Source organism: Callospermophilus lateralis, chromosome 6 (genome assembly GCF_048772815.1).
Source record: "Callospermophilus lateralis isolate mCalLat2 chromosome 6, mCalLat2.hap1, whole genome shotgun sequence".
NCBI lineage: Eukaryota > Metazoa > Chordata > Mammalia > Rodentia > Sciuridae > Callospermophilus > Callospermophilus lateralis.
In genome coordinates this window covers 115369288-115380744 of record NC_135310.1, presented here as the reverse complement: position 1 = coordinate 115380744, position 11457 = coordinate 115369288, and the positions used below count along the sequence as shown (strand labels likewise).

The following is an 11457-nucleotide window of genomic DNA, read 5'->3' as shown; positions in this document are numbered from 1 at the left end:
TTCCCTTGCCACTACGTTATGATCTCATAATCTCAAAAATGTGTCGTTATCTACGCGTGACGTCACCCAGAGTGAGCTGAAGCCTCATCCTGCCAGCTGCTCCCGGCATTATCTGGCTCTGCCAGCAGCTCCAGCAACCACAGGAAGGATGTCACCTGCAGCCCTGGCCCCAGGGTCTCTGACCGCCCCCAGGACACCATCCCTAAAGAAACTCAGCTCCCCTCTGCTGGGTTCAAGTTCACCAGCTGCTCCCAGGCCGGACTCTGTCTGCACTTCATTCTTGAAGCAGCACATGGCTGAAGTCTCCTCAAAAAATCAGTTGCTTCCCAGACCTGGAAGGAGACAGGATGCTCTTGGTTAGGCTGTGCCTGAGGCACCCACTCTCCCGGGGCTGTGTCCTGCCTCACAGAACTTCATCTCCAAGCGGGGACTCTGTGTTGGGCTGCTTTTCTTCACTGTGACCAAAATACCTGACAAGGACAACTTAGAGGAGGAAAGGTTTATTTTTGGCTCATGGCTGCAGAGGCTCAGTCTGTGCTGGGTCAACTCATTGCTCTGGGACAAAGATGAGGCAGCCCCTCAGGGGCCAGGGCCAGCAGAGGAAAGCTGCCAGCTCATGGCCACCAGGAAGCTGAGAGAGGGGGGAAGGGCCGCAGGCAGAGGCTCTCTTCCAGGGCAGCCCCCAGGGCCCCACCCCCTCTAGCCATGCCCCACCTGCCCACAGTTACCACCCTCCATTCAAATTAGGAGGGACTGACTAGGTGACAGCTCGAGGTGACATTCATAATCTAACTATTTTACCTCTGAATACTCCTGCATTAACTCAGGCGCTTTTGAGGCACCCCTATGCAAACCATTAACACACCCCCACTAACTTTCCCAACTTCACGGTTCTCACTGATGCCGTTCTCAGTCCCCGAGAGGGTCCCTCCTTGCTTTTTGCTGCGGATATTACGCTTTTTCAGGATGGTGCCTCCTGGCCATGTGACCCTCGTCCTGCCACCTCCTGTAGCTGGTTACGGAGAAGGCTTACTGGATTGGGAACTGTAGGCCCTGAGCTCCAGCCAGGACGGTCCCCAATGTGTGTTATGACTTTGGGTAAGTCATCTCCGTTCTTCTGGCCTCACATCCCTCACATCCTGATGGCCAGAGCAGAGGATTCCTGGACAAAGCAAGGTAGCTAGCATGGCTCTTTGCTTCCCAAAGCATGGTCCACGGGCCACAGGCACTGGCATCCCTGTGGAGCTTGTTAAGGGCTGGGTCTCGGGCTCCATCCTAGACTTACTGGATCAGGCTCTGTACTTTAACTAAATCCTTAGATTTACTGTCACATAAAGTGTGAGTTATAGGCAGCTTATCTGCTTAAAGTTTGGCTAATACGATAAGAGCAACAGGGAATTCATGAGCTCCTTGGGTGAAGAAATGAATAGAATGCTTTTTACACAATTGGAGGTTAGGGAGGTTGAGGGGTAAGGCCCGTCGGGAAACAGGTGAGCAGGCAGACGTGGCTTCCAGGTGTGGCCAGGGGTCCTGGCAGTGGGCAGAGAGTGTGGGCTTGGACTGCTTGATACTGGAGAAGACAGATTCTCAGTGTCTCGTTGCTCATGGGAGGTGTGGAAGGAAGAGGTTGAGAACGCTCAAGGCCACAAGTCCTGGTCCTGCAGGTCCAATGCTGTGTGCAAGGCCCAGGCTGGCCTCGCTGTGGACTTAAACAGAGATGGTCCTTATTTTTAAGGCATCTGACCTGTCCTAATGGGATCCTAGAATGGGAAGGGAGAGTAGGCAGGCAGAGCGGAGGAAGGTGGAGGACTCAGTCACTCTGGACTTGTGGCTCTTGGCTCTGCTGCACCATGGGGACTTCTGGGCAGCCTTGGGAATCCTGATGCCCAGGCCACACACCTCCTCACTGTTTCAGGATCTCTAGGGGTGGGCTTGGGTGAGTTTGATGCCCAGCCAGGGTGGAAACCCACTGCTTTTGTCTCTAGTCCAAGGACTGCTGGGGGCAGAACTAGGCACCACGGGGCAGTAGTGACTGATCAGGCCTGAGGCCTGACGTTTCCCCTGCGCACTGACAGCACGGGGCCAGGATTAGTTAACAAGGGGTCTGAGCTGGTCCCCACCCAGGACAGTCCCCGACCTCCAAGGGCACTTGCAGCAGGAACTGGGGTGGGGAAGGAGTGCTAGAGAACAGGGCTGGGAGCATGTGGCACCCCAGGACACAGCTCCTCATGTGCACAGACAGCAAGCCATTCCTTTCACTTGCTCCCTGAGATCAAGTGACAGAGCTCTCATTTTGTATTGGGATTTGGATTTACCGCGTGTTCCCAGAAGGGCACTGCCACAGACACACCATTAAAAAAAAGTCACACTCTTGACGTGGGACCGGTCCTCACAGGAAGGCCTGGTCCCTGCGGACTCTCCGGAGCTTGGCGGTTCCTGGGAGACTGATGTGGGCATTATCTCTGGAGGGGCTCCCACCGGGCAAGGTAGAGTCTGCATGTGACAGACACTGAGGGGTGGGGACTGCCCAAGGCCACACGGGGTAGAGAGGCTTGAATTGAGGTTCCTTCCTTCAGTGTCCCCTGCTCTTTCACTCCCCCAAGGCTCCTGGACACAGGCAAGAGCTGGGGTTACCCCTGAGGACTTGGAGACCCCTGGCAGGCCTGCCACCTTGGGAGAAGAGGGGCTCGAGGTTATCTGGTCACAACATGGTCCTTTCTGGATGGAAATATGTTTGAACTCAGGAATTAAGGGGGCTCTAGGAAGGGGTTAACCTCATTTCCTCAGACGTAAAAACCATCCTTGGCAGTTGGAAGCGGCAGACTTGACGCTGGATGACTAACACCCCTTGCGGGGGACATATACCTGTCCTCACGTGCCCCTGGCAGGGATTTAAAGTGCTCTGCAGCGTTTCCCCGAATCCTAAATCAAGTCTATTCATCCCGGCGGCTGGTGAAGCCTGAGAGCAGAGGGGCTTATGTTAAATCGCCCTCTCTGGGCTCCTGCTCCCAGCCCACAGTCACAAATTCCCTGTAATGAGCGCAGCTGAAGAAGCCGTGACAGAGCTGCACGCTAAATTAAGAGTGGGGCCCAGGGCAGGGGAGTGTTTGCTTTGGCTGTGGTGCCGCCTGGGCTCCGTGTTGCCTGGCAGGGTGGCCTAATAAGTGGGTTGCGTGTGCAGCGCTGGGCGGTGGGCCCTGGGCCACCTGCTGGCCTTCGTCCTGACTGTGGGCAAGGGGCTCCTCATCACCCCCTCTGTGGCTTCCTTTGCAGCACCCCCCCATCTCCCTTTGTCACTTAGAAACCAGAATTATTATATATTTTTTCCCTTTAAGACTGAAAATTGGATCTGGATGAATTACTTCCCGGCTACAGGGTGGGTGGAGGCAGTCACCCCTGCACCCATCCTGGTCCCTCTTCTTGAGGACAGGAGGTCAACTCCCTGTAGCAGAGTGGCACATCTTGGTGGCGGGGACTTCTTGAGACCCAGTAGCCCAGTGCAGAGAGCAGCAGCCTGGGCTACCCTGCCTCTGCCAGGCACCAGCTGGGTTGCTTGGGCAGGTTCTTTGACTTGGAAATGTCTTTGTCTCCTGTGGTCAAAGGGGGAAGGTATCTGGGCTCTGCGTAGGAGCGTGGAGAGCATCAGATGAGATCAGGTAACTTGGAAGACCACGAATGGCAATTCGCCATCGAGGTTCTGATGAACGTGGCCCCGGCTGCAGTGTCTGCACGGTCAGGGTCAGTGCCCCAGGAAACGCCATCCTGCAGAGACCTGGGGTCTGCACCTGTTCCTCTAAGAGAGCTGGATTACATCTCCCTGACGTGGACTTGGCTGCTCACTTGCCGGCCTCTTGCGGGGAGGGATGGAGGTTGACCTCTGGAGTCTGTGACCAGGGAGGGATCCAATGGCGGCCCCTTCCTCCTGATGACCCGGAGACCGCCTCTGCTCACTTTCTCAAGGAAGTTTCTCCAGCAGGTCTCCCCTGTTCCCCACACCACCCACTCCTCTCCCCACGGCCACTCCTTGACATGTCTTCCTAGTCGCCACTTACAGTGAGCAAGACCCACCCCTGCCTGGCCTCCTGCCTCCCTTCAGCTCCAGCCTTACCCCTCTGTCCTCCGCTCAGCTGGCCTCCCTGGGGGGTTGCCTCTGCTCATTCCTCCCCTCCATTCTTTCCTCACCACACCCAGGTCCCACAACTACTGACCATGACATTCCAAAGGGCCAGTGGTCAACACCTGCCCTTCCTCCCTCACCCTCTCAGCACAGGGGACACTATAAGCATCTCTCCTTGGAAGCCCCTCTTCCCCAGACCTCCTGAGGCCACACACCTCTCTCCTGCTGTCCCTGCTCAGACCTGGAGGGGTTTCTCAGGGTCTCAGCTTCCCCCCCACCTTGCAGGGTTGGGGCTCCCCAGGCCGTTCCCTAGCAACGGGAACAGCTCTGCACACTCCTCAGAGGAGACCCAGCCCGCCTCCTGCTCGGCACACTCCAGGCATGATGGCTTCCTACTTCTTCTTCTAGCCTTGCTTCTCTCTTGAGCGCCTCGTGCTCTGCGGCCTCCTCCACGTCTCCTCTGGGATGTCAGTGGCAGCTGAACCTTCCTGCAGCCCCCAGAACTCCGTAAGTTCAAGTCCCGCCCTTCCCTCTGACATCTCCTCGCCTCTCCCGTTCCAATAAACGGCTCCACCATCCTCTTAGCTGCGCAGATGGAAAGCGCAGGAGATGCCTGACTTCCGTTTCCTCCTCCATCTCGTGTCCAGTCTCCTGGTGGCTCTCGCCCCTTGCCTGCACCTTTACAGTCATCGCCTGTGGCTGGTCGACTCCTGGTCTGCATGGTGGCCAGGGCAAGCTTTCTAAGGCGTCTCTCAGATCTCGTCACTTCCATGGTCACAACCCCCCAGGGGGCTCCCGTGTACCTGGATAACATGGCCCTGCTCTGGCTCCCGCCCTCCAGCCCTCACGCCTCCTTCCCTCCCAGGCTTTCCACCTTCTGCTCCTTCAGCTTGGACTGTGGCTCCAGAATGTCACATGGCTGCTGTCCTCATTATTCAGCCACGCGTTTAGGGTTCTCCTCTCCTGAGAGGCCTTCCCACCCACAGTCTTCTGAGCTGCTGTCCACAACACTGTCTCACGTCACCTCCTCTGTCTGTTGACGCGCTCATTGCTTGTCTGCTTCACCCCCACAATGACAATTTCTCCAGGGCGGGACTCGACTTTTCCTGTGTCGTCCCAGCACTAGCAGTAGAACCTGGCATACAGGAGGTGCCTAATAAATAGTGTTTGTTGACTGACTGGCTGCTCACTGTTGTTCAGTGCCCGACATATATTATCACAGTATTTTAGGCACATATGGGCCTTCGAGATCACCAAATATAATTCTGGTGGCAAAGGCAGCACAGGAGAGGATGGCAAAGGCCGACCTGGGTTGTGGTGCTCTGACACGTGCAAACCATAGAGAGCAGGGGAGCAGCTGAGGCGGCCTCTGAGCAGGTGTGAGCCACGAGAGCCAAGCCTCTCCTGTCCCGCTGCTGTGGTTTGAGTTTGCACAGGTCCATGTGTTGGAGGCCTGCTCTCTGCCTGGCGATGCTGGGAGTCGGGCCTTGTGGGAGGCCCTTAGGTCATGGGTCTGCCCTCAGCAGGGAGTACGGCAGTTCTGGGGGCCTTGAGCTAGTTCTTGAGAGCGAGTTGCTATAGACAAGCCTGACTCCTGAGTCCCTCTGCTCTGGCCTTGTGTCTGAGCCCTCCCTGTCACTCCTTTATTAAGTTTTCCAGTCCCAGGTGTTTTGTTACAGTAACACGCACACTGTCAAGGCGGGGCTCCTTTGGCATGGGAAGGCCATGCTGAGCCTGCCTAGGAGCCTTTGGATTATGGGGTAAGGCTAAGACTAAATGCAGGGCTGGAGCAGGAGGCCCTGGGCCTTGTCCCTGGGGCATGGAATGCAGGAGAAGTGGCCTGTCCACAGCAGATGGAGATGGTCAGCTGCTGAGAGGAAGGGGGCAGGCCAGTGACAAGGGCCAGGAAGGGCCTTCTCCTTGTCTTCCTGTCGTCTGACACGCCACACATATTTCCTCCATGACTGATGCAGTGTCCTGGGGCCTGGGCCCTCAAGTGGTGTTTACATCCACACTTGTTGGCAAGAACCACGCTCCAGGAGGAGAGCGAGAGTTCCAGCCGGGGATTCCACAAACCACCACGCATCACTCAGGCCCTTCCTGTTTGGAGAAGGCTGGGCAGGAGAGAGAGCCGCCTTCAGGGACAGGGAACAAACGGAGCGGAAGGCCTGGAGAGGGAGAGGCTCTGCCAAGTGGGCTCTACTGCACTCGGGCCTGTTTGGGCCGTTCTCGTCCCTTCTCCAGGGGGAAGCAGAGGCCAGCACGTGGGAAGGGCCCAGCCCAGGACGCTTCCTGCTGCCTTCCCACTGGCTGTCCACTCCAGCCTCTCCATGCTGCCCCCATGCTGGTGAGCAGAGCAGGCCCTGGGCCCTGGGGAGCACTTACATTTCTTCTGCAGAATGTTCTGCCTGGCCTTGAGGAACGCCAGGATGTCAGAGTCCGTCTGGCTGTCTCCGGTGAGAGGGACGGACGAAGTTGTCCTCTCAGGGGTGCTGGGGACAGTGAAATGTCGCACTTCACTACTCCTTATGGTGGGACTCAGCACTCAGTTTCCCAAAATGAGTTCCCATTTGTGGGGAATGACTCTCACCAGGTGCGTGTGCCTCCTTCTCCCTCCCTCCCACCTTCTGCACAGCCACTCCCCTCCTTTTATCAAGCACATTGGGTCATGCACTCCCTGGCTTAGACTCCTCTCATGTCTTTTGGAGTAAAATTCAAATTATATCCAGTGACCTTCCAGGTCCTACGTGTGTTTGGATCCCCCGCCCACTGGGCCCCCACAATACCCTGGGGCCACCCTGACCTTCTTCCTTTTTTCTGCTACTAAATATGTGAGCCCCGCCCAGTCTCAGGGCCTTTGCCTTCGCTATCTCCTCTCCCTCCACCTCTGTCTCCATCCCTCACCTCCTCACCTGTCCTCATCCTGGACTTTCCCAAACCAACCTCCTTTTGCCCAGCTCTCTTCTTAGATGTGACATGTTTAAGGATGTCCCCCCACCAGTACATATACACTCCCCCACCATCGTCTAGATATTGCCCCCAAGGCCGAGATCCATAATCTCCTGTGTCTCCCTAAAAAACAGAACCATGTTTAGCTAAGTTAGTACAAAAAAAAGCACGCCTCCCAGAATCCTCTGCAGCTCTGTGTGGCCAGGGAGGTTCGTGAGCGGAAGCTCGTGTGGGATTTTCAGGGAATCCCTTATAAAGGGAGGGGGGTCTGCACCCTTCCCCTCCTCTCTCTCCATTCAGCCTTCTAGATGGCTCTAAGAAGAGTCAGAGTGGCACACTCCCCTGGCTGTGCCTGACACCCATCCCTCTGCAGGGCAGTGGATGGCACCACTGCCTTAGAAGGCCAGGAGGGCTGCTAACAAGGCCCGTCCATGACCACGAGTGGTTCTGGGTGTGGGGATTCCAGCTGCCGCTCAGTGAGGGGCCCTGCAGCAGGAGCTGCTGACCATCCTGGGCTCAGGAGAGGAGGGACCATGGTGGGGTTCCGCCTTGGGCGAGCTCTGGGAGAGGAAGAGGCCTGCCAGGTGAGTGGGCACTGTAGTCAAGGCCACCAAGAGCACACACAGGCCAGGAGCCCTAGCAACTCTGTTCAGTCCCCAAGCAAAAGGCTTTGGCTGGGGCCAGGCGGCCGGCTCTGCTTCGGCAGAGGGCCTGGTGGGTTTGGTTGGAACTGCCCGCGGGCTGGCTCCTCTTTCCTGTGGGACTTCAGGTACATTCTTCACAAGGAGCTGTGAAGCACCTCTGCTGGACAAGGACCCGGTGCCCTGGGAGAAAACTCCCCAGCTTTGAGAATCAGAAAGCATGAGAGATTCCATGGGATCCCCAAGGGACAGGACGGGGGCCAGCCCTGGGCTCCATCTGTGCGGCTTTGGGGGAAGAGAATGTGACTTTTACTGCAGAGGCCGCCACAGGCATCGAGAGGGAGGGACGCCACCGACCTGCCTTCCAGCCAGGTGCCAGTGCTGCTCTGCTCCGGGCTGCGCGGGCTGGGGCAGGGCGAGGGCGAGACTTTTCTGGCACTCAGGACACTGCAAAAAACGACAAAAGCCAAAGTTAGAGGGGATAAGAAGAGCAATGCAGCGGCTGGGGATGTGGCTCAAGCGGTAACGCGCTTGCCTGGCATGCGCAGGGCGCTGGGTTGGATCCTCAGCACCAAATAAAAATAAAATAAAGATGTTGGGTCCACCGAAAAACTGAAAAATAAATATTAAAAATATTCTCTCTCTCACAAAGTTACAACTATCTTATATTTGATAAAGGGGCTAAAAGCATGCAATGGAGGAAGGATAGCATCTTCAACAAATGGTGCTGGGAAAACTGGAAATCCATATGCAACAAAATGAAACTGAATCCCTTTCTCTCGCCATGCACAAAAGTTAACTCAAAATGGATCAAGGAACTTGATATCAGATCAGAGACTCTGCGTCTGATAGAAGAAAAAGTTGGCTACGATCTACATATTGCAGGGTCAGGCTCCAAATTCTTTAATAGGACATCCATAGCACAAGAGTTAATAACAAGAATCAGCAAATGGGACTTACTTAAACTAAAAAGTTTTTTCTCAGCAAGAGAAACAATAAGAGAGATAAATAGGGAGCCTACATCCTGGGAACAAATTTTTACTCCTCACACTTCAGATAGAGCCCTAATATCCAGAGTATACAAAGAACTAAAAAAATTAAATAATAAGATAACAAATAACCCAATCAACAAATGGGCCAAGGACCTGAACAGACACTTCTCAGAGGAGGACATACAATCAATCAACAAGTACATGAAAAAATGCTCACCATCTCTAGCAGTCAGAGAAATGCAAATCAAAACCACCCTAAGATACCATCTCACTCCAGTAAGATTGGCAGCCATTATGAAGTCAAACAACAACAAGTGCTGGTGAGGATGTGGGGAAAAGGGTACTCTTGTACATTGCTGGTGGGACTGCAAATTGGTGCGGCCAATTTGGAAAGCAATATGGAGATTCCTGGGAAAGCTGGGAATGGAACCACCATTTGACCCAGCTATTGCCCTTCTTGGACTATTCCCTGAAGATCTTAAAAGAGCGTACTATAGGGTTACTGCCACATCGATGTTCATAGCAGCCCAATTCACAATAGCTAGACTGTGGAACCAACCCAGATGCCCTTCAATAGATGAATAGATAAAAAAAAAATGTGGCATTTATACACAATGGAGTATTACTCCGCACTAAAAAATGACAAAATCATGCAATTTGCAGGGAAATGGATGGCATTAGAGCAGATTATGCTAAGTGAAGCTAGCCAATCCCTAAAAAACAAATGCCAAATGTCTTCTTTGATATAAGGAGAGCAACTAAGAACAGAGCAGGGAGGAAGAGCAGGAAGAAAAGATTAACATTAAACAGAGACATGAGGTGGGAGGGAAAGGGAGAGAAAAGGGAAATTGCATGGAAATGGAAGGAGACCCTCATTGTTATACAAAATTACATATAAGAGGATGTGAGGGGAAAGGGAAAAAAAAACAAGGGAGAGAAATGAATTACAGTAGATGGGGTAGAGGGAGAAGATGGCAGGGGAGGGGGGATAGTAGAGGATAGGAAAGGTAGCAGAATACAACAGTCACTAGTATAGCAACATGTAAAAACGTGGATGTGTAACCGATGTGATTCTGCAATCTGTATACGGGGTAAAAATGGGAGTTCATAACCCACTTGAATCTAATGCATGAAATATGATATGTCAAGAGCTTTGTAATGTTTGAACAACCAATCAAAAAAAATTCTCTCTCTCTTAAGAAAAAAAAAAAAAAAGAAGAGCATGCAGGGTTTATGTTGTTAATATCCAGTGGGGCTTTTGTGAACTGGTGTCCTCCCCACATTCCTATGTTGAGGTCCCACTCCCCAGTGTAACGGCGTTTAAAGGTGGGGCCTTGGGGGGTAAATAGGTTTGGGTGAGGCTTGAAGGTGGCCCTCAAGATGGGGTTAGTGTCCTTATGAGGAGGGAGGGAGGGGCCAGAGCACTTGGCCTGAGTCTCTCCCTGGACACTACGAGGAGGAGGAGGAGGTGTGGCCAGCCAGGAAGGGGGCCCTCAGCAGGAGCAGATGTGCTGTGCCATGGAGTTCCTATGTGGAACCCGCCCCAGGGGGATGGGATCAGGAGGCCGGGCCTTCGAGATCAGAGAAAGCCCTCATGAATGGGGTTAGTGACTTTATAAAGGCAATATCAGAAGCACTGGCCCCTGTTCCTATGTGAGGGCCTTTACCAGACACCAAAATTGCCAGTGCCTTGGTCTTGGGCTTCCCTGCCTCGAGAACTGTGAAAAACAAATGTTTGTTGGAGAACAAATGAACTGGGCACAGGGGTGCACAGCAATGATCTCAACCACTTGGGAGGCTGGGGCGAGAGGCTGGCAAGTTTGAGGCCAACCTCGGCGGTTCAGTGAGACTTTGTCTCAAAAATAAAAAATAAAATAAAAAGAACAGGGAGTGTAGCTCAGTAGTAGAGCATCCCTGGGTTCAATCCCCAGTACCATCCTTCCACATGCACACACACACACACACACATAAACCGAAACCCAAAACCCCAAACCCCAAAAGAAGAACCAAACAACCGCAATAACAACAACAAAACCCAAATGAGCCAACCCAATCTCTGGGATTTTGCTATAGAGCCTGAACAGTCGTGGCTAAGTGCCAAGAATCCTGTCTTGGGTGGTTTGAACACTGATTTCATTGTTGTGGCAAAGCCTGTGTTGGCCGTAGAAGGTGAACAACAGGCAGTGAAGACTGTCACTGTTTACATGCCAGGCCTTGAGAGGGTGCTCGGGAATTGCCGAGCCATTCAGTCCTCTCAGTGGTAAGAGGAGGATGTCATTATCCTAATTCACAGATGAGAAAACTGAGGTGTAGGGCGAAGCTAGGGAAATTCCAGTAGGTGGTAGCATCTGGACCTCGTCATGACTGCGAGGCCCAGGCTTGAGCTCCCGACTGCTAGTTCCACACTGCTTTCCCCTGGCCACAGGGACCACCCCAGATGGCCTCAGCTGCTGACTCTGCTCCTGGAGTGAGAAGTCACATCTGATGGCTCATCAGGTGCACTGGGCCCCTTTAACATGGTGGCCTGATGTATGTGGTTTGCCTTGGATTCCTGGCTGCAGACAGAGGAAATCAGGGGCCCCTCCTGGGTGCAGACGAGGTGGGGGCCAGTTATTCTAGTCACTCTGCCCTGCTCTAAGCTGTGCTGTAAGCCCCCGGAGATGGAATTCTCTTCCTTGCTCTGGGATGGTCCTATATAGAGACGATAGCAGAGCTCAAAGAGACCTAAGAAGTCACATGGGCCACCCTTGGGGAGGCT

At 53.8% G+C, this 11457-nt stretch overlaps 1 protein-coding gene across 1 annotated transcript in view; it reads right to left on the bottom strand.

Moving 5' to 3' along the window:
• Nucleotides 1–260: 260 nt before the first annotated feature.
• Kif6 (kinesin family member 6) overlaps nucleotides 261–11457 on the bottom strand; it is a 387415-nt gene continuing 376218 nt past the window's right edge. The window contains exons 20-23 of the mRNA XM_077109561.1: nucleotides 10367–10417; nucleotides 8065–8154; nucleotides 6503–6609; nucleotides 261–332 (exon numbers count right to left, since the gene is read on the bottom strand). Of these exons, the coding sequence (XP_076965676.1) occupies nucleotides 316–332; nucleotides 6503–6609; nucleotides 8065–8154; nucleotides 10367–10417 (265 nt within the window). The 3' untranslated portion in view covers nucleotides 261–315. The remainder of the gene's footprint in view (nucleotides 333–6502; nucleotides 6610–8064; nucleotides 8155–10366; nucleotides 10418–11457) is intronic.